A 21,988-nucleotide genomic window follows, 5' to 3' on the forward strand; every position below is an offset into this window, starting at 1 on the left:
CCAAGGCATTTACAGCCTTCCTTAAATAAAATGACCAAAACTGCACACAGTATTTGAAACGTGTATAGCTGCACAACCTCCTTACTTTTATGTTCCATTCCTCTTGTAATAAAGGATAGCATTATATTAACCTTCTTATCACTTGCTCTGCCTGTATACTAACATTACTTGTGGCTCATGCACTAGAACACTTAGATCCTTCTGCACCTCAGAATTCTGCAATCATTTTCTGTTTAAATAATGGGCTGATTGTTTTTTTTTATTCTTCCTGCATACGTGAATAACTTCACATTTTCCCCTTTTAGATTTTCTTTGAACAAATTTTCTTGAGTGATGCATTGGATTTGTGGAGTAAGCTACATAGTCTCACTTGGAGGGGGAAGGCAAGATGTGCATTCTTAGACCAGCCTCAGCTTGTATATAAGAAAAGACTGTGAGCTGAAGGGGAAGTGGGATGTGGGAAGGAGGATTAAGTAGGGGAATGCCATCACAATCAATGGTTTTAGCCCTGCCACTGGCCATGACAGCAGTTGTAACCATTCCAAATCTGTTTCCTCCAATGATTGTGGGAAAGCAGCTATATTTGTCCTCCATCAGTTAGCTTCTCCTTAAAGTAGAGTGAAAGGGCTGTCAGATAGATCAGTTGGCTCGACAGCTAGTTTGCAATGCAGTGATGCCAACAGTGTGGATTCAATTCCTGCACTGGGGAGGTTACCATGCAGAACTGTCTTTCTACCCAATGACTTAAGGCTCAATGACCTATAATTTCCTGGATTATCCCTGTTGCCCTTGTTAAACAAAGGAACAACATTAGCTTTTTCTCCAGTGTTCTTTGATTAAAGAGGATACAATGATTTTGCACACAGCCCAGCAATTTTCTCCCTCACTATTCTGGGGTGGATCCCATAAGGTCCTAGGGACTTGTCTACCTTAATGCTTTTCAAAACAACCAACACCAACTTTTTTTTAAAAATCAACATGCCCTAGAATATCCACATATTCCTTCTCTAGCCTCACCATCCATCATATCCTCTATTTTGATCCTCTTTACTCACAGAGGACTGAAGAATAGTTAATGTTGTTCCTTTGTTTAAGAGGAGCAACAGTGATAATCCAGGAAATTATAGGTCCTTGAGCCTAATGTCGGTGGGTAGGGAAATTATTGGAGAAGATTCTTAGGGACAGGATTTACTCACATTTGGAAAAAATATGGTCTTATTAAAGAGAGGCAACATGGCTTCATATTGGGAATGTCATGTCTCATAAACTTGATGGAGTTTTGGAGAAAGTGACAAAGATGATTGAAGGCAGTCTGGTGGATGCTGTCTACATGGACTTTAGCATGGCCTTTGACAAGGTCCCTCATGGCAGGCTAATACAGGAGGTGAATTCACAATGTGATCTGTGGTGAATTGGTAAGATGATACTGAACTGGCTTTGTCATAGAAGACAGAGAGTAATAGTGGAAAGGTGTTTTTCTGAGTGGAGATCTGTGACCAGTGCTGGGACCTCTGTTGTTTGTACTGTATACAAATGATCTGGAGGAAAATCTACGTTGTCTGATTAGTAAGTTTGCAGATGAACAAAGGTTAGGGCAGTTGCAGATGGTGAGGACTGCCAGAGGATGAAGCAGGATATAGATAGGCTGGAGAAATGGCAGGTAAAATCTAATCTGGGCAAATGCGAGGTGATACATTTTAGAAGGACTAATGCAGGAGGGAAATATAAAGGAAATGGTATAACCATTAGAACCATTACCATAGAGAGATATAGGCATACAGGTCCATAGTTGCCTGAAAGTGACAACACAAGTGCATAACTTTGTAAAGAATGTGTGTGGCATCCTTGCTTTCATTGGTTCGAGCATAGAGTATAAAGTCACATTGCAGTTGTATAGATGTTTAGTTAGGCCACATTTGGAATATTATGTACAGTTCTGGTCACAAAACTACCATAAGGATGTGGAGGCTTTGGAGAAAGTGTAGAAAAGGTTTACCAGGGTGTTGCCTGTTTTGGAGGGAGAGACTGGACAAACTTGGCGTGCTTTCACTTGAACTTTGGAAGCTGAGAGATGATCTGAAAGAAGTTTACAAAATTATGAGAAGCATGGGTAGAATGGATAGTCGGTCTTTTTCCTAGGGTTGAAATGTCAATTACTGGGGTCAAATGTTTTAGTAAAAGGGGGTGGGGAGGGAGTTTAAAGGAGATGTGAGAGGTAAGTTCTTCATACAGAGGGTTAAGTGCATGGGATGCACTGCAAGAGAGGTGATAGAAGCAGATACAGTTGCAGCTTTAAGAGGCAGCTTGACAGATACATGAATAGGCAGGGAATAAAGGGATATGGACCATGTAGAGGGAAAAGATTTTTAGTTTAGAAAAATATCACGTGTCAAAGCAGGCTTGGTGGGCCAAAGGACCTGCTCCTGTGCTGTATTGTCTTTTGTTCACAACCTCTCCCCTCACCTGAGGACTATGCAACTTTACGCTTACCTTTAGCTTCTGCTGTTTCCGTTAATACATCATGCTCTCCTGCAAAAGAGAGGGAAACTTCTCAGTGAGTATGGTGCAATCTGTTTGCATTCTGGCCAAAGAACTGGCAGGTTGTGCCCACTGTGAAATGTGGCTATGAGGCTTATGGCAGTGCCAGGTGGAAGAAAGTGACGCTATGAATGAGAAGTATGAATCGTGACTGGTAGAATTGTTGATATATAAACTAAGGGAGATTTGTGAGTTGAGAATTATATGAGGCTTGTGGCATATTTAAAGGGATACGGCATTTGAAGATTATTTAACTGATCTTGACGACTTGTGTAAAGTTATTTAACCTCTGCCAATGCCATATCTAGCTCCTCATGGCTACCCAACTCTCATTAACAGCTATCTTTTTCTATTGACAGCTATCTGCACTCACTGCCTTCTCAGTGTCTGTTTGGAGGACCTCCTGGTCTCTTGAAGATAGAGGACCTCACTCATCCTGTCCATTTATCCCAAGTTTTTAAGCTCTGTGTCTGATAATCTTGGAGCACACATTCTTCCCTGTTGGGCCATTATTCTCAATTTGCTTCGACACTCTTAACCATCACTTGCCATCCCTGCTGCAAGTAGAATACACCTCTCCTTTAGGAGATGTAGACTTGCTTTCAGTGATACAAACTAGCTTTAAGTGGTGTTTCTATAAGCTTGGGCTCCATTCTGAAGCATTCAACCACTCAGCAGTGGACTTAACGCTGTGCTGCACATTACTACCATTAAAATCAGCAGGCAGTTAAGACATGGTGCCAGAGGAATGGGGAACTGCTAAAATTGTGCCATTCTTTAGAAAGGGAGAAAGAAATAGGCTGAGTAATCACAGGTCAGACAGAATATCTTGGTGGGAGAAAATTTTTGGAAGAAATGCTGAGGGAAAGGATAAATCTTAATTTTGAAGAATATGGAATGATTAAAGACAGTCAGCATGGATTAATGAAGAAAATGTTATGTTTAATAAAAATTACTAAATTTTTTTGAGGAGATAACAAACAGGCTGAGCATGGCGTACTTCACATAATCCATATGAATTTTAGTGATGCTTTCAATAAGGTCTCAGTAAGACAGATGGTTAAGGCATTAAATGCCCTTTAGACCCAAGGCAAACTGTCAAGTTGGATGCAAAATGGGCTTAGAAGTGAAGGGTAATTATTTGTAGGTTTTTTTTGGGTCTGAAGGCTATTTGAAGTGGGGTTCCATACCATTCGGTATTTAGTCTTTTGCCCTTTGTGGTACATATCAATAATTTAAATTTTAATATAAGAAGCATGATTGAGATGTTTGCAGATGATACAAAAATTGGCCGTGTGGCTGATACTGAGGAATAAAGCTATATATTGCAGAAAGGTGTCAATGGATCAATAGAATTTTGATGTTTCTTACTACGGTGTTGGAGTTTAAAAAAGGGAAGTCTTTTCACAACAGAACGGGGTGTCAGTGAGGCCACATCTGGAGAGCTGTGTGGAGTTTTTGACCCCATATTTAAAAAAGAATGAACTGGCGTTGGAAACAGTTCAAAAATGATTCACTAGACTGATTCCTGGGATGAGGGGATTAATTTATCAAGAATGACTAAACAGGTTAGGCCTTTATTCATTAAAGTTTAGAAAACTGAGGGATGATCTTATTGAAACAGAAGTTTCTGAGAGGCTTGAAAGGGTGCATGTTGAAAAGATATTTCCACTAGTGTGGGAGTCTCACACAAGGGGACATAGTTACAAAATAAGGGAACACACATTTAAAACTGAGATGCAAAGGAATTTCTTCTCTGAGGGGTTGGTGCATGTCTGGACATCTGTATTCCAGGGAATTTTGGAGGCTAGATCCCTTAAAGAGGAGGTAGATAGATTTTTGAAGTATCAGTGAGTCGAAGGCTATGATGAGCTGGCCTGAACGTAGCGCCGAGACCTGGGGAAGATCAGCCATGTTCATGTTGAGTGATGAGAGCGGCTTTAGGAGTCAAATGGCCTACGCCTGCTCCTATTTCTTAAGTTCTTGTTTTCTTATATTTAGAACCTAACCATCAAGACTCACAGTTCAATTCCTTTATGATTGCTGAAGCCTCACTATCAGAATCCTGGGGCTTACTGTTGACCAGAACTAGAAATAGAACTGTCAGCCATATAAATGATGTAGTGACAAGAACAGGTTAAAGGCTTGGAATTACATAGTGAGTAACCTGCCTACTGACCCTCAAAGCCTTTCCACCATTTGAAAGCATAAGTCAGGAGTATGATGGAATATCCCTCACTTGGTTGGTTGAGTGCAGTTCCAACAATACAAGAAGGACTATAGTAATTCACCCAGGGTCCTTAAGCACCTTCCAAACCTGCAATCGCCACCACCTAGAATGATGGGGAAAACATGATCTGCAAGTTCCCCTCCAAGATACACGCATGTACACAGTGAGGAATACATGCTCCGGCAAAACTCACCTCAAGACTGCACTAGACAAGGTGCAGAGGAAATCTTTGAGCATTTTGTCTGGTCTGAAGAATTTTCATTCAAGGAAAGATTAGATCGGCCAGATATGTTTTTTTTTGAACAAAGGACTCTAGGGGGAGACCTAATTGAAGCACATCAATTTACGAGGGGTCCAGATAGAGTGGATTGGAAGTTCCTATTCTCCTTGAATGATGCATCTGTAATTAGGAGGCATAGATTCATTGTAAGAAGTAGAAAGTTAGAGGGGATTGAAAAGGAAACTTTTTAACCCAAAGGAGGAATGGTAATCTGGAAACTCTCTGTTTGAAAGAATGGTAGAGGCAGAAACCCTCTGCATTTGAAATGCTGTAATTTACAAGGCTACAAAGCTGGAAAGTAGGATTAGGCCAGATGGCTAATTGTCATCTAGTCTAAATTTAATGCGCTGAATGCCTCCTTTCTGTTGTAAATTTCTGATTCCCATGCGGCCTGGTTTGGAAGGAATGACCAGTGTTAATTGCACATTGTGATTCCTAAGCTGCACCCTTTTTATTGTTTTATCATTTTTTTGTCCTAATATATGTTGCCTATCTGCTAAGGGCAAAATATGAGAAGAAATGCTAAATGAAAAAATAATGAAAAGCCCGGATAGGTCTGACGAGCTTTAACGGAGTCAACATGGAGCTGTACATATACCATTTTGTCAAAAAAATTTTCTTGAGTTCTTTGTGGGACTGACTGACTTGGTCGACTGAAAATTCTGTGATGTGATATATTTAGTCTTCAGCAAGGCTTTTAATACACAATTGTATAATGTCTCAATTAGTCCACATGACAGGAAGATAATGGAATAGCAGGCAAGCTCCTGAAGGGGATTGAAAATTGACTAGATCAGTGAATGCAGAGGGTGATTATGAAACTAACTCACTTGACAGCCTAGAAATCACTCATGGGTGCCACAGGGATTGATGCTGGAGATCTTGATGTTTACAGAGCATGTTTGTAATTGGAACAGAAACAAAGCTAAATTTTGGTGTTTGAGCCTTAGGGAACAGGTATATACAAAGTAAAGGGAGATAGGCAGAAAAGGTGAACTGATGATTTAGAAATAATACTTATATACAAGTGCAGCATAATGAAGCTGCTGAAGAAGGGAAATAAGAGGGGGTATATAATGTCAATGATTCTTGGCTGCAGAACACAAAGCAAGAAGAGATCTGCGGAAACTGCTGAATTGTTTACTGAGCCTAGTGTCAGTGTGCTGTAGCAGTAAGGAATTCTTTTATTATAGCCAGAGGGATAATGCAAGAATCACAGTAATGAGTCTGTCTAACAGCAATAGCTTGCATCGATATAGTACCTCTAAAGTAGTAAACCATCCCATGGCACCTAAGCAAACAAAACAAAATTGGTACTAAATCAGCAAAGGATATTAGAACAGATAACCAAAACCTTGGTCAGTGAGTTAGGTTTTAAGAAAAGTCTCAAAGGAGGGGAATGAAGACACTGACATGGCCACGCCTACACTGTTGTTTAAGTTCTACTCAACAAATGGCGCGCTTATCCAGTCATTGTTAGTAGTGCAAAAAACAGTAAATGAAATGAAATGTAGTTTAAGGTATTTGTACTAAGACAAGAGGAGATGAGAATTTGACATTATTTACTACGGAGAAATGAAAGTTCAGTGGAAGTACGATTTGTTGTATGGTATAATTTGATGAATACGTCTATGTAAGGCTGTTGCTTGACTAATCTGACACTAATTTTGACGCAAGTCCCTTGATGTTAGTGAAGAGGATTTTGCAGGGTCAAGTACATAGGGTATCTCTTTATTGTTTCTAGTGCCTATATTGATGCTAGATAGTCTGTTCAGTTTCATTCTGATTCAAATGTATGTTGTAGTTGATACAACTCAGTGGCTAGGTGATTTTAGAGAACAGTTAAGATTCAATCACACAAACTATGTTGGTTGTAAGTCTGGAGTCACATATAGGCCAGAGTGGGTGAGGAAAGCAAATTTCCTTCAAGGACATTGATAACCAAATGGTGGTTTTATCTTTTACTGACAATCCAGCAGTTTTATGAGTGTCATCTTTGAGTTTAACATTTTGTTAGCTAATTGAATATGAATTCCCCCAGCTCCTATGGTAGGATTTGAAATCATGTCTCCAGATTCTTAGACTGGGCACCTGTATTAATGCTCAAATGACATAACCATGATGCTACCGTTCCTGTTTTCAAATGGGCATTTGAATAATCTTGTCAATTGAAATATTAGTTTTTAGGGGCATCATAAGGATTGTACAGTCTTTTCTGATATAAAAACAAAATTGTGGGACGTCCTCAGCAGTTCTGTTAACTTAATGTTTCAGGCCCAGATGATCTTTCATCAGAGAGGGAGGGTCACTGGACATGAAACGTTAACTCTGTTTTTTCCTTCACAGATGCTGTCAAACCTGCTGAGTTTTCCAGCAACTTTGTTTTTGTTCCTGATTTAAAACATCCACAGTTCTTTTGGTTTTTATTTAATGAAATGTAAATTTTTTTTAAGCCAGTGGTGATGATGTGTGGTGTAGAGGGGTGGTGTAAAGACGGGGAGTCTTTTCTGATTCTTTTCTTTTACTGAACAGACTTTAGATACCAGATGCCTGGTTGAGGGATCCGACAGACTGTTTTCTGGATCCATAGGTAGAAATCTAAATCTATTTCAATGTGTGTATCATTATAATGTGACCATTGCTCAGTCTGCTTGGGTTGGCTGAAAGGTAGTTTTTGGGAATGGGTGATGGCCAGTGTGGCAATCCATTTTATTTTAGTGGAGCATAGAGAAATACTCCTGCTCTTCTTAGGCTTAAATTTCCAAACATTTTTTTCACTTACTTTTTTGGGCCAGGTTTTACAGTCTGCAACACCACATGGTTACCTGAAATTCACCATTTCCTCTTCTGTTACGTCCTATTTTAGATGCTTTAGTCTGATTTCTATCTTATCCAGAGTCTATGCTGTTGAATGTGACTAATAACATGTTGGGATTGTGGCTACATTTCAGTATGTTTACACACAATTTGACCCTTCCACTGTCTTTGATATTACCTTCTGAAAACTCTTAATTTCAGCTGCTGTTTTATTTCATTTCTTCCTAATTCCCCTCCTAGAAGTAAGAAGTTAGACCTGATTCACTTTAATTTCAGAGATAGAAGTTTGTGGTCCGAAGACTTGAACACAAGCTCTCAAATTTGATGTATTGGTGCTGAGGAAGTGTTGTCCTGTCAGAAACACTGGCTCTTGGATGGGATGTTAAATGGATCCTTTGTCTTCCTCCCAGGTGAATATAAGAAATCCCATGACACAATGTTGAAGAATATCTTCCCAGTGACCTGGTCAAAATTTATTCCTCAACTAGCATGACCAAGAAACAAATGGGCACACAGTTTGCAATAGTAACAATGGTGAAACATTGAGCATTTGTTGCCATTACTCCACTGAAACTAGATGGAGAAGTTGCTGTCAGTCACAGTCATTCTTAATAGAGTGCACTCTAGACCTCAAGACAGAGAAGCAGAAGTAGGCTATTCAGCCCATCAAGTCTGCACTGCCATTCAATGAGATCATGGTTGATATGATAATCCTCAAAATTTATTGCCTTTTCTACATAACCCTTGACTCCCTTATTAATTAAAAATCTGTTGATCTCAGCCTGGAATATACTTAATGACCCAACCTTTACAGCGTTCAAGAATTCCACAGATTGATTACCCTCAGAGATGGAATTCCTCTTCATCTTTGTCTTAAATAGACAACCCCTTATTCTGATATTACGCCCTCTGGTTCTAGATTATCCTACAAGGGGAAACAACTTTTTTGAATCCTTTACATCAAGTCCCTTTACAATCTTGTACAGTTGAATAAAGTTGCCTCTCATTTTTTCTAAATTCCAATGAAGACAAGCCCAACCTACTCAATACCTCCTTATAAAATAATCCTTCCACGCTTGGTATCAGCTTCATGAACCATCTTTGGACTGCCTCCAATGCCAATATATATTTCCTCAGATAAGAGCACAAAACTGTACACGGTATTCCAGCTTGGTCTGGCTAGTGCCTTGCATAGTTTTAGCAAAGCCTTCTTTCTTTTATATTCCATTCCCTTTGAAATGAAGGCCAACAGTCCATTTATCTTCCTTATCACCCATCAAACGTGGATGCTTTTGAGTAAAGATCTCCACAGACTGCAATCTCCATTGCAATCATAATTTGATGAAAATGTTGACTTTTACATGGCTAGGTTTGCTGCAAATATTAGATATTGAAGTGCAAATAGGTTTACTCGTGCTTACCATAATAGGTACTATTAAAATCCTTACTGGCTCTCAATTGCTATCTTTACTGTGGATTTTTTTTTAAACTTCCTATTAAAAAAATATTTTTCTTAATCCAGTAAGAATCATTTACTTCACTATCTGAAAACATAATTTGGAAATGAATGATAAATTTTACGTGGAGGCAGACTTAACCTAGGCATTGGTTGATTATCTAAGTAGAATCAACGTGTTGGGTTATGGAGAAAAGGCAGGAGATTGATACAAAGTTACAAACGTAAGAACAAGGAACAAGAGTAGGCCATTCAGCCCTTCAAGTCTGGGCTGCCATTCGGTAAGATCATGGCTAACCTGAACTCTATATTCCTGCACATCCCTGATGATCCTTCCACCCTTGGTACTCAACAATCTATCTACCTCTGCTTTCCAAATATTTAAATATTCTGTATCCATTGCCTTTTGAGGAAGAGAATTCCAAAGGCTCTTAATACTCTGAGAAGAAAGTTAAAATGCTCAGACAGTTAGTGAAATCATGTTGCACTGAATGGCCTCCTGCACTAGAATATTTGTGCCCAAACTCCCTGGTTTGCTGAGAATACTTCAATGAGATTGGTCGCTCCTCTGCTTGCTCACAGTCCCTGCTGTTGCACATCAAGACATGCCCTTGACTTGGCACCAAATTTAAGCTGCTTTTGGAAAAGGTGCAAATCCACACCTCAGAACTCACTAGATCTATTTTTTTCAGGGTCTGTGCTAAGTGTCAAAATTTGGGCAATATTTGGCCCTTATTACATTGTTATTTGTGGGACTTGTAGCCTGTCGCATATCTGTTGTTACAATGGTGACGACGCAATATTGAATAACACTTCAGAATATCCTGACATTGAGAGGCATGATACTAATGCACATTCTTCATTCACATAAGATATAAATGCACATCTGTGTGTTGCTGCAACCTAATAATTATACTTTGTTCTAGAGCATTTGTTATTTTAAGTATTTTCAGTTAGACAGATAGTTGTCTGTGTATTGAAGAACTGCAACATAGGTAGTTGAGACAGAAGGCGAGACAATAGAATAAGCTTTCAAATTATTTGTTGCACCATAGAAACTCAGAAATGTTGTGCTGCCTTGTAACAAACAGCTGCATTTACCGTATAACATTTCAGAGGCACTTTAGTCAAAATAAGATGTCTTATGTGAAATATTGAGCACTGGAGGTTATCTGCCAGTGCAAATTATGTGCAGTTTGGAATGATCTTTTGAGTTCACTAGTTGGTCAGTGAGACAATTAAATGAAATGATCGACTTCACAGATGTAAATGAATTCCGTGACTTCAAAACCGAAGTAATGTATCACTTGACTCACTTTCTTTTTCACTTTAAGGATTTTACCTGGTGTGTAACCTGGAGGTTTCTGATGGCAGGTGAAGTAGAACAGTGCGCGGTCCGTGTTGTTGCAAGAAAAAAATAATTAGACAGGAATCTGTACTGTTCTAAGCTGCTGTGAAGTCAGAAGTTCTGCTGTTTGTGGAGCTCAGATACTGGTTGAAGGGCAAATGTACCAGAAACGCCTGCCAATCGATCTAACATGCATTGTTATTAAACCAGAACGCTGTGGCACTTTCTAAAGGGAATAAAATCTATTTAACACAGCCCCCAAACTACAGAGAAATAAAACCTACTTTTTCAAATGGCAAATATTCGTTATAATTTTCGATATCAATCGTTGCTTTTAAATAAAATCTATGCGAGGCTCATTGGAGAATTGTCACCGTTCTAGAGATTGCAATGTTGAGCAGATCGCAAACTTTTAAGCTTGTCTATTTCAACTCCAAGCAACCTCTTCCAGGATGACCTGAATTTTCACGTCCTTAAGCTGAAACGCTGACGAACAAACCCATACAAAATCGATTTAATGGAAATTCCTGAACTTACCCCAGTAATCACGGCAGTGGAAATACAACTGATGGCAGCAAAGCTGATGAGGGTGAGGAAAAGTCGCTTCATGGTGTTCTTTCAATGAAGTTTCGGCGGTTTGGTCCTCGCTGCTGAAGTCTCACCGGTTGCTCGTCCTGTCAGACTGACTGGATCGGCTGTGCTGAACCTGGGCGGCTGTAATATAACGGAGCCTGAGCATAGCTCGACATGACTCATCAGAGGTCGCGGCTATACTGCTAATTGTCAATACTGCGTGAAATACCGCGCAGCAAACTTGGGAAAGAGCATTAGGAACTGGGACTCTGACATTGTCGAAGCACACACACTCTGTCAGTCCCAGCGCTGTTCACAGCGAAGTTCCACAATTGCCAGACCCTCAGTCATGCTGCATACCTGGAAAAAATAACATGAAACTGCCCAAAGTCATCAACAAGTAGAAGCCGTTCTCCTAATGCGAGTTCAGGAGCGGGGACCATAATTTATTGTTTGGACTCATTACGGATGTAAGGACAGTGCTGTAACTTCAACTGCTGCAAATAGATGCCAAAACCCAATTACACGGATTTATAAAAACTAAAATAAAGAAGTGCGGATGCTGGAGATCTGAAACAAAACTAGAAATTGTTTGCCGGTCTGGCAGGATCTGTGGGGAGAAAGCCAGAGTTGATGTTTCTAGTCCGGTGACTCTTCTTCAGTTCTGCCCGACCTATTGAGTTTCACCAAATTTCTATTTTTGTGATAAGGAAATTAATACTTTGAAACAAATCCTTGCATAAAGAATTTTAAAACACGCAAATTTTCAAGCAGTTAATCTGCAGTAAATTGATCTGTTGAGGACTTACTGGTTATTTTATAATAAATCTTTATTAATAGGTTTATGCTAAATTCTAGGCTTTGCACCATTGAACAGTTACAGAGTCATAGAACTGTACAGTATGGAAACAGACCCTTCTGTCCAACTAGTCCATGCCGATCAGATAGCCCAAATTAATCTAGGCCCATGTCCCTCTAAACCCTTTGTATTCATATACCCTTCCACATGCCTTTTATATGTTGTAATTGTACCAGCCTCCACCACTTCCTCCTGCAGCTCATTCCATACATGCACTACCTTCTGTGTGAAAAGGTTGCGTGTTAGGTCCCTTTAAGATTTTCCCCCTCTCACCTTAAACCTATGCCCTCTAGTTTTGGACACCCCTACCTTTGGCTATTCACCCTACTCATGCCCCTTGTGATTTTATAATCTTTTGTAACATCACCCCTCAGCTCCAATGCTCCAGAGAAAATAGCCTCAGCCTATTCATCCTCTCCCTATAGCACAAACCCTCCAACCTTGGCAACATCCTTTTAAAACTTCTGTGAACCCTTTCAAGCTTTACCACATTCTTCCTGTAGCAGAGAGACCAGAATTGCACTCAGTATTCCAAAAGTGGCCTAACCAATGTCCTGTACAGCTGCAACATGACCTCCAACTCCTTTGCTTAATGAACTGATCAACAAAGGCGAGCATACCAAACACCTTCACTATCCTGCCTACCTTTGACTCCACTTTCAAGGAACTATGAACCTGCACTCAAAAGTTTCTATGTTCAGAAACACTCCCCAGGACCTTACCATTAAGTGTATAAGTCCTGCCCTGATTTGCCTTTCCAAAATGCAGCATTTCACATTTATCTAAATTAAACTCCATCCGCTACTCCTCGGCCCATTGGCCCATCTAATCCAGGTCTCATTGTAATCTGAGGTAACCTTCTTCACTCTCCACTCCACCTCCAATTTTGGTGTCTTCTGCAAACTTACTAACAATACCTCCCACGCTCACATCCACACCATTTATATAAATCATTGATTAATTTTGTTTTTTTTTGGAACTTGATAATCTGTACTACTAAAACATTTAAGTGCATCCAGCAATCATAGATATCACACAGGATAGCAAATGAAAAACAAAGTTAAGATATTGAGTGCTTATCAGTTTTAGTGTGAAAGTGCCAAGCATGTTCCAATTCTCAAGTTTCCCCAAACAGTGTGTATAATATTCCCTAAACTTGAACTGACCTTACCTATGCTTAACAACAACAGGACTTAGTTACCATGAAGGATGCATCTTCGTGAAATTATTGTATTAACGTAAACCTTTCATGAGTTCAGGTCATCTCAAAGTGATTTACACCTAATGAGGCAATTCTAAGCTGTAAGAAATGCTCTCCCAAAGAACAATGAGCTAAACAACTCGATAATTTGTTTAGATATTGATTGAAAAATATATGTTGGCCAGAACATGGGAAAAATTTTCTGTTGCTCTTTGAATAGTGATGTGCAATCTTTTCTTTTATATTAACTTTATTGCCTGTCCCTAGTTACTGTTGAGAAGATGGTGGCGAGCTGCCTTCTTGAAGTGCTGCTGTCCATGTGCTATAGGTTGACCCACAATGCCATTAGGGAGGGAGTTCCAGGATTTTCACCCAACGACAATGAAGGAATGACGATATATTTCCAAATCAGGATTGTGAGTGGCTTGGAGCGGACCTTACACGTAGTGGTGTTCCCATGTATCTGCTGCCCTTGTCCTATTAGATAGAAGTGGTCATGGATTTGGAAGGCGCTGTCTAAGGATCTTTGGTGAATATTATAATGCATCTTGTACATGGTACACACTGCTGTGACTGAATGATGGTAATGGAGGGAATGTATATTTGAGGGTATAATGCCAATGAAGTGAGCTGCTTTGTCCTGGATGGCGTCAAGCTTTTTAAGTGTTATTGGAGCTGCACCCATCCAGTCAAGTGGGGAGTATTTCATCAAACTTCTGCTTGTGCCTTATAGACAGTGGACAGAATCTGGGAATTCAGGAGGTGAGTTACTCACTGCACAATTCCTAGTCTCTGACCTGCACTTGCAGCTGCTGTATTTATTTAACTCGTCTGATTGAGTTTCTGGTCAATGGCAACCCCCAGTGTCTTGATAGTGGAAGATTCTGCAATAATACTGTCATTGAATGTCCAACTATGATGGTTAGATTCTCTCTTGTTGGAGAAGGTCATGGCCTGGCATTTGTGTGATGTGAATGTTACTTGCCACTTGTCAGCCTAAGCCTGGATATTGTCCAGATTGTGTTGCATTTGAACATGGACTGCTTCAGTATCTGAGGAGTCATGAATGGTGCTGAGCATTATGCAATCATCGGCGAACATCCCCACTTCTGACCTTATGATGGAGGGAAGGTCATTGATGAAGCAGCTGAAGATGGTTGGGTCTAGGACATTACCCTGAGGAATTTCTGCAGAGATGTTCTGGGGCTGAAATGACAGACCTCCAATAGTCACAACTTTTCCTATGTGCCAGGTATGACTTCAATCAATGGAGAGTTTATCTCCTGATACCTATTGTTTCCAGTTTTGCTAGGGCTCCTTGATGCTATAAATGATTGAGTGTAGTCTTGATGTCCAGGGCTGTCATTCTCATCTCACCTCTTAAATTCAGCTTTCTTGTTCATATTTGAAGCAAAATTGTAATGAGGTCAGGATCTGAGTGGCCCTGGCGGAACCCAAACTGGACATCACTGAGCAGGTTATTGCTGAGCAGGTGCTGCTTGATAGCATTGTCAATGACTCCTTTCATCAGTTTAATGATGATCGAAAGTAGACTGATGGGATGGTAATTGGCTGAGTTGGATTTTCCTGCATTTTGTGTTCAGGACATACCTGGGCAATTTTCCACACTGTCAGGTAGATGCCAGTGTTACATCCACCTGAGAGGGCAGATGTAGCCTTTGATTAACAACTCATCCAATATAATGCATTGAGTAATGCACCATTCAGTTGGAACAGCGCTGAAGTGACAGTCTAGTTTATGTGCTGAAATATCTTGGATGGAACAGCAATACACAAAGTCTGACTCAGAGTGAGAATTCAACCATTGAACCATAGCTGACAAAGCTTAATTTTTCAGCAGAATGTTATATTGGGTATAACACATTAAAACAATCCTGTCCTAATAAATGATTGAGGCATTTCTACTGACCATCAAATTGTCTTGCTTCAGATGTCACACTATTTGCTGCTAAGCTGAGTTTTTTAATAAATTATTATTTCATGGTAAGTGGGCATCTCTGTCAACACCAGCATTTATGCCATTGGACAGAGTGGTTTGCTAGTGGGCAGTTAAGAGTCAATCACATTGTTGTAGGTTTGGAGTCACATGTAGGCCAGACGATAAGAGTCATACAGCATGGAAACATACCTTTCGGTCCAACTTGTCCAGCCAACCAGATATCCTAAGTTAATCTAGTACTGTATACCAGGTAAGGATGTCCTTCCCTAAAGGACATTAGTTAACTGGATGGACTTTTACAACAATTGATACAAGTAGATCTGGAACCTGGAATCAAAAGTCTAAAGACGACCATGAATCCACAGTTGATTGTCAGGAAAACTTCATCTGGTTCACTAATGTCCCTTTGGGAAGGAAATCTGCCATATTTATCTGATCTGGCTGTATGTGACTCCAGACCCAGTCAATGTTATTGACTGAGCATTTAGGGATGGCAATAAATATTAGCTTAGCCAATGAAGCCCACATAATGTGAATAAAAAAATATAGGGAGGTTAATTCTTAGAGCCTGGTCCAGAGAAGCTGACTACAGTGTCAGTAAAAGCTCAATGACCTCTAACATGCATGGTCAAGGCCATGAATGTAGCTTCGCTTGGCATCTCTCCCTCCATCCCCATTGGCTCTGCACCCCCTTCGTTACCATTTCCCCATGCTCCCACACCCTGAGAACACTCAGATTGGCAGTGTTATCCTGCCTTGTGTGCATTCTGAAATTCCACATTATCCTCATCCTGCTCCTGGCATGAATTGGAGGCTGCTGGCAGTTTACCAGTTAACAATGGACCTTGTGCTTTCTACTCCAGCCGCCTTCTTCAGCTGAACATCCTGTTTCTGCATTTGTGCTTTCTGCTACTCAGGAAATGCTGCCTGACCATCTGGTGCAGCTCACTGTGAAGGTTGGAAGCTATACCAGATCTTTGATGGAGTGTCATCATGTGATCTGACACTCTCAGCCACCAATTCAGTTAATGCCATTGTACATACATTTGAGTTCTGTACAGAATCAAGATCATCTTCTAATGAGTCACTGTATATTAATTGGCAGCAGCCAGGCCAACAAGGAAGGAAGCATTTGCCTCAGTTCACAGATTGAGAGGTTGCAGACAGGTTCTACTATTGAAGTCTCAGGTGAGGACTTCAATGTTGCACGCACAGGGGAGAGTTGTTCAAGATGCACATCAGACACTCGTATGAGAAGTTTGCCACGGAATGCGCAGGACAGCACAATGGCTCAGTAGTTAGCACTGCTGCCTCACAGTACCAGGGACCCCAGGTTCAATTCCACCCTTGGGCTTCTGTCTATGTGGAGTTTGCACATTTTCTCTGTGTCTGTGTGGGTTTCCCCTGGGTGGTCCAGTTTCTTCCCAAGGTCCAAAGATGTGAATGCATTGGCCATGCTAAATTGCCCATAATGTTCACGAGTGTAGGCCAGGTGAATTAGCCATGGGAAATGCAGGATTACAGTGATAGGGTAGGGAGGTGGGTCTGGGTGGGATGCTAAGGGTTGGTGTGGACTCAACGGGCTGAATGGCCTGCTCCTATGCTGTAGGGATTCTATGATTCTAACTATGACCATTTCTAAGGAGCACGGTGGAATTGGGCTCAGACTTGACTCAGGACTTTGCACAGAGTTTAGAGTCCAGCCTTTGAGTGTGATCATTGCCAACTATGCATTAGAACTCAACTGTGATGCAGTGTCTCATAGCTAATGCTTCTGTTTCTAATGCAGTACAGGCAGAAGCAACCTGTCTGAATGCTCCAGTTGAAGTTCGGACTGAAAGTGGGAGAGCTGTGCTTGTCATCATGTGAGCTCACACTGCTGCTATATTGGGGCAAAGCAATTTGTAGGGTCACACACAGAAGGCCAACAATCAGTCCTCCAGCATATCACAAGGATTGTCGAGATGTGCTGGAAATGTGACAGTGGTTCCATGCAGCATACACCTACTGGTCTCTCAGCCTGACAGCGTTTGTGTTCCCACCAGAGCCACTCTGCCAGTGCTCTTGCCTTTGTCTCTCAGCCAACCCAGACTGCTACTCCCATAGTTAAATGCTGCAGTCTATAGTTGGCTCCTCAAGGCTCAGGACTGCTCAAGGATATCTGCAACTTTCACCATTGAAAGTCAACAATTACAGAGCCACAGAGGTAATGTTGTGCAGGAGCAAGTGGGCAGGAAATGGTATCCCTAGGACAGGTGCTATGGAATTGCACAAAGGTGAACAGTATTGCTTTGAATGCATTGTTGGAAATGTTAGTTTTAAAGCTTTAATGGAATGGCTTTCCTATTGGTGATTTTATTTAAGCATTTTAACCAAGACAGTGTTGTGATGGGCCAATACAGATGACTGGAAAGATGGGAAATTGTGGAACAATTGAGATCTGGCGATTGAATTTCAGGGGAGCGGTGAAGTCTGAGTATCTGCTCACCAACAGCCTGACTGCAATGAAAGAGTGCTGGATGCCTTCTCCCTTCTTCTTCTTCCTCCTTCTCTTCCTGGTCTATCAGTGAGAGCTATAGCCTACCAAGAACAATAGTATGAAGATTACACAGACCATCACAAACTTGGAATCCTACCCACTGAGTGCTAGAGGGCACCACATCCCCATCTCAAACCCTGCTGGGAAGTTCAAAGAGTGGAATTGTTGATTATGGATGTCGATGGCTTGGTAGAAGCAGAGCAATCATTTTTGGTGCTGTCCAAAGTTAGTTGAGTGGAAGAGGAGAGCCATGTGTCAGGTGTTGACCTTTGTTACCCAGTAGCTATTCTGTGTGTTTTAATGGTCTCAGCAGGTATGGCTGGCTGCCTAAGGATAAAATGGCTGTTGCTGTTGCCATAATAATTGGCTTTCTCTGGTGCAATATTTTGTGCATAGTTGTGTATTAATTGTACATGCACAGAGTGGGAGCCTTGCAGTTGTGGTACATGCTCTTGTTAACAAGTGGGACCATGTGCGTGCAGTTAATAGTATGCTGCACCATTGGGAATCCTGCAAGTGCCACACAGAAATCACATAGCTCCCATTACTGACAGCAGTCTTCCTGCTGACAGACCTTGCAACACCTCTGACTTCCTTGTCAAAGTACAACACAGATCCCTGGAAATCCAAAACCTTTATTCTAATCTCCTCCAAAACTACTTAAAGCAGTACTTCTTCATCTTTGCACCAGCAAAAGAAAGTCAAAAGCACCTTACTTGGAAGTCCAGCACAGAGCCTTTAATTAGCACTTGTACAGGTATCCTCAACTTAAAGTCATTCAGAAAGGCAGTTAATGGATGTGCAAGGCACAAAATGGAATATCCCTGTATACTTGCATTCCCCATGCAGATGGCCTAAAAGCCCTCCGCTTCTTCCTCTCCCACATGCCCGACCAGTCTCCCTCCACTGACACCCTTATCCACCTAACCGAACTCGGCCTTACCCTTAACAACTTCTCCTTCATCTCCTTCCACTTCCAACAGACGAAAGGGGTGGCCATGGGTACCTGCATGGGCCCAAGCTATGCCTGCCTCTTTGTAGGGTACGTGGAACAATCCCTCTTCCGTAGCTACACTGGCCCTATCCCAAACTCTTCCTCCGTTAGATCGATGACTGTATTGGCGCTGCCTTGTGCTCCCACGAGGAGCTTGAACAGTTCATCCACTTTATGAGCACCTTCCACCCCAACCTTAAGTTCACCTGGACTATCTCTGATACCTCTCTCTCCTTCCTGGACCTCTCTGTCTCCATCTCTGGTAGCCACCCGGAAACTGATATCTATTTCAAGCCCACCGACTCACACACCTCCTCTCACCCACCTTCCTGCAAGGATGCGATCCCCTATTCCCAATTCCTCCGACTCCACTGCATCTGCTCCCAAGATGAGGCGTTCCACTCCCGGACATCCCAGATGTCCTTGTTTTTCAAGGACTGCAATTTCCCCCCCACAGTGATTGAAAACCCCCTCAACTGTATCTGTTGCGTTTCCCGCACCTCAGCCCTCACACACCCTCCCTGCAATAAAAACAAAGACAGAATTCACCTTGACCTCAATGTATCACCCCATTAATCTCAGGATTCAATACATCATTCTCTGCCACTTCCGCCACCTGCAATCTGACGCCACTACCAAGGACATTTTCCCCTCCCCACCCTTATCTGCCTTCCGGAGGGACCGCTCTCTCCATGACTCCCTTGTCTGCTCCACACTCCCCACTAGCCTCACCACTCCCGGTACCTTTCCCTGCAACTGCAGGAAGTGCTACACCTGCCCCTACACCTCCCCCCTCACCCCCATCCCAGGCCCCAAGAAAACCTTCCACGTTAGACAGATGTTCACCTGCGCATCCATTAATGTGGTCTATTGTATCCACTGTTCCCAATGTGGCCTCCTCTACGTCGGGGAGAGTCTAAGTGGAGGCTCAGAGACCGCTTTGTGGAGCACCTACGCTCGGTTCGCGACAAATGACACCTCCCAGTCGCGAACCACTTCAACTCCCCCTCCCACTCCCTGGGCGACATGTCCATCCTGGGCCTCCTCCAGTGTCACAATGATGCCACCCGAAAACTGGAGGAACAGCACCTGATATTTAGCCTTGGAACCCGACAACCCAATGGTCTCAATGTGGACTTTACGAGCTTCAAAATCTCCCCACCCCCGACCTCATCCCAAGACCAGCCCCTCTCCCATCCACACCTCCTTGACCTGTCTGTCTTCTCTCCCACCTATCTGCTCCTCCCACCTCACTGGCCAACCCCCATCCCCACTTCCTACCTATACTCACCTCTGCTAGCTTCATCACCGCCTCCTTGACCTGTCCATCTTCTCTCCCACCTACCCGCCCCTCCTTCCTCACTGACCAACGCCCATACCCAACTCCCTACCTACACTTACCTTTACTAGCTTCATCCCCGCCTCCTTGACCTGTCCGTCTTCTCTCCACCTATCTGCTCCACTATCGACCTTCTATCACCGCCTCCCCCTCTCTCTATTTATTTCAGAGCCCCCTTCCGCTCCCCCATTTCTGAAGAAGGGTCCAGACCTGAAACGTCAGCTTTCCTGCTCCTCTGATGCTGCCTGGCCTGCTGTGTTCATCCAGCTCTACACCTTGTTATCACAAAATGGAATATTTTGTGTCAAATCAGCATGATCACTTTTTGTCGTCACGATCTGCTCACTCTGCATGCTGACAGTATATGCGTGATAGGGTGATACGGGCACCCTTATAGTTAGAGTACAGAGCTTGGGCCAAGTCAAAGGCCATTAGCAGTATTTTAGCTAAGGACATGTTTTAGAGTTTTGGGTTCCTGTTGTGCTGGCATCAGTAGCGCAATGGACCTGAACTTCATGACCAAACTTTCTTAGAAACAAAAAATACCATCTACAGTAAATTGCTTTAGATGGCACACTGTAGAAAGGTACAAAATGTCAAATTGACTTCTAATCGAGCCAGACAATTTGTTCAAGAACAATTACCCTCTAATGAACACAAGCAGTTTCAATAATACCTGGGAGAGATATGCTACATTACACACAATTGCACTTTAGGAGGTGAATATTATGTTCAGCGCTCCACAATGTAATGATCCTGTGCTCAGAAAACAAGGTTTCTGGCACTGATGAAACACTCATCCAAGTTTTGTATGTGTGTCATTACTTTTCAAATATCATAGTTCAGAGGTCACAATTTGTTACAAATGCAATAGCTTCATAAGTAAGAAAGCTTTCATTTTTTATTTGCAATTCTGGAGCCAGAAAATATAGGCTTCTTCCAACAAGCCAAAAAAAAAGCATTTAATAAAACAGGTCAATTTTACCATGGCTTCATTTTTGCAGCAAAATAATTTGGTCTTTTACACTGAATAATTTACTGTCATTTGTAAACAGCATATTCATTCAATTTAACGGGAACAAAGTTCTCTAGATTCTTTCATTGTGTTTGGAAATATTCACCCTATTGACAATTAGTTGGATAAACAGCTTATTTTTCACAATTATTGGGATTTCTGGCAAGAAAGTGAGGGAGTCTGCCAAGGGTGACTCTCCAAATGAAACAAGAAATGTTGTGACAAGCTACTTAGACTGTAAACATTTTTATCTTGAAATGTATAATTGGGTAAGAGTGAAATAATACCTTTTTAAATTTTATTTTAATTTAGAGACTTCAAGATATTTTGTGGAGTGGAAAATTACTACAGCTTATAGGAATCATAGAGTCATAGTCATTGAGTCATATGGCATGGAAAAAGACCCTTCAGTCCAACTCATCCGCGCTGACCAGACATTCCAATTTGACCTAGTCCCATTTGGCCCATATCCCTCTAAACCATTTATATTCATAACTTTAGCTCAGTTGCCTAGAAGATTGGTTTGCAAAGCAATGCAATGCTGAAAACATGGGTTCAATTCGCTTACCAGCTGATGTTACCATTAAGGATTCTCCTTCTTAACCTCCCCTCTCGCCTGAGGTATGGTGGCCCTCAGGTTAAATTACCAACAGTTGTCTCTCTCTAATGATAGAGCAGCCCTATGGTCTGATGAGAATATGGTCACTTGATTGACCCACCTGGATGCCTTTTAAATGTTTTACGCGTCTCTACCACCTCCTCTGGCAGCTTGTTCCATACATGCACTTGTTGTGATTCTAATGAGCTCAGCCAGGTGGACCTCATAGAATATGAGTTTC

The 21,988-nt window shown here is 41.7% G+C and overlaps 1 protein-coding gene across 1 annotated transcript in view; it reads right to left on the reverse strand.

Annotated features, from left to right (window-relative positions):
* LOC109930095 (toxin MIT1-like) overlaps positions 1-21,737 on the reverse strand; it is a 58,028-nt gene extending 36,291 nt beyond the window's left edge. The window contains exons 1-2 of the mRNA XM_048606619.1: positions 21,718-21,737; positions 11,207-11,383 (exon numbers count right to left, since the gene is read on the reverse strand). Of these exons, the coding sequence (XP_048462576.1) occupies positions 11,207-11,278 (72 nt within the window). The 5' untranslated portion in view covers positions 11,279-11,383; positions 21,718-21,737. The remainder of the gene's footprint in view (positions 1-11,206; positions 11,384-21,717) is intronic.
* Between the last annotated feature and the right edge of the window lie 251 nt (positions 21,738-21,988).

Source organism: Rhincodon typus, chromosome 16 (assembly GCF_021869965.1).
Source record: "Rhincodon typus isolate 14 chromosome 16, sRhiTyp1.1, whole genome shotgun sequence".
NCBI lineage: Eukaryota > Metazoa > Chordata > Chondrichthyes > Orectolobiformes > Rhincodontidae > Rhincodon > Rhincodon typus.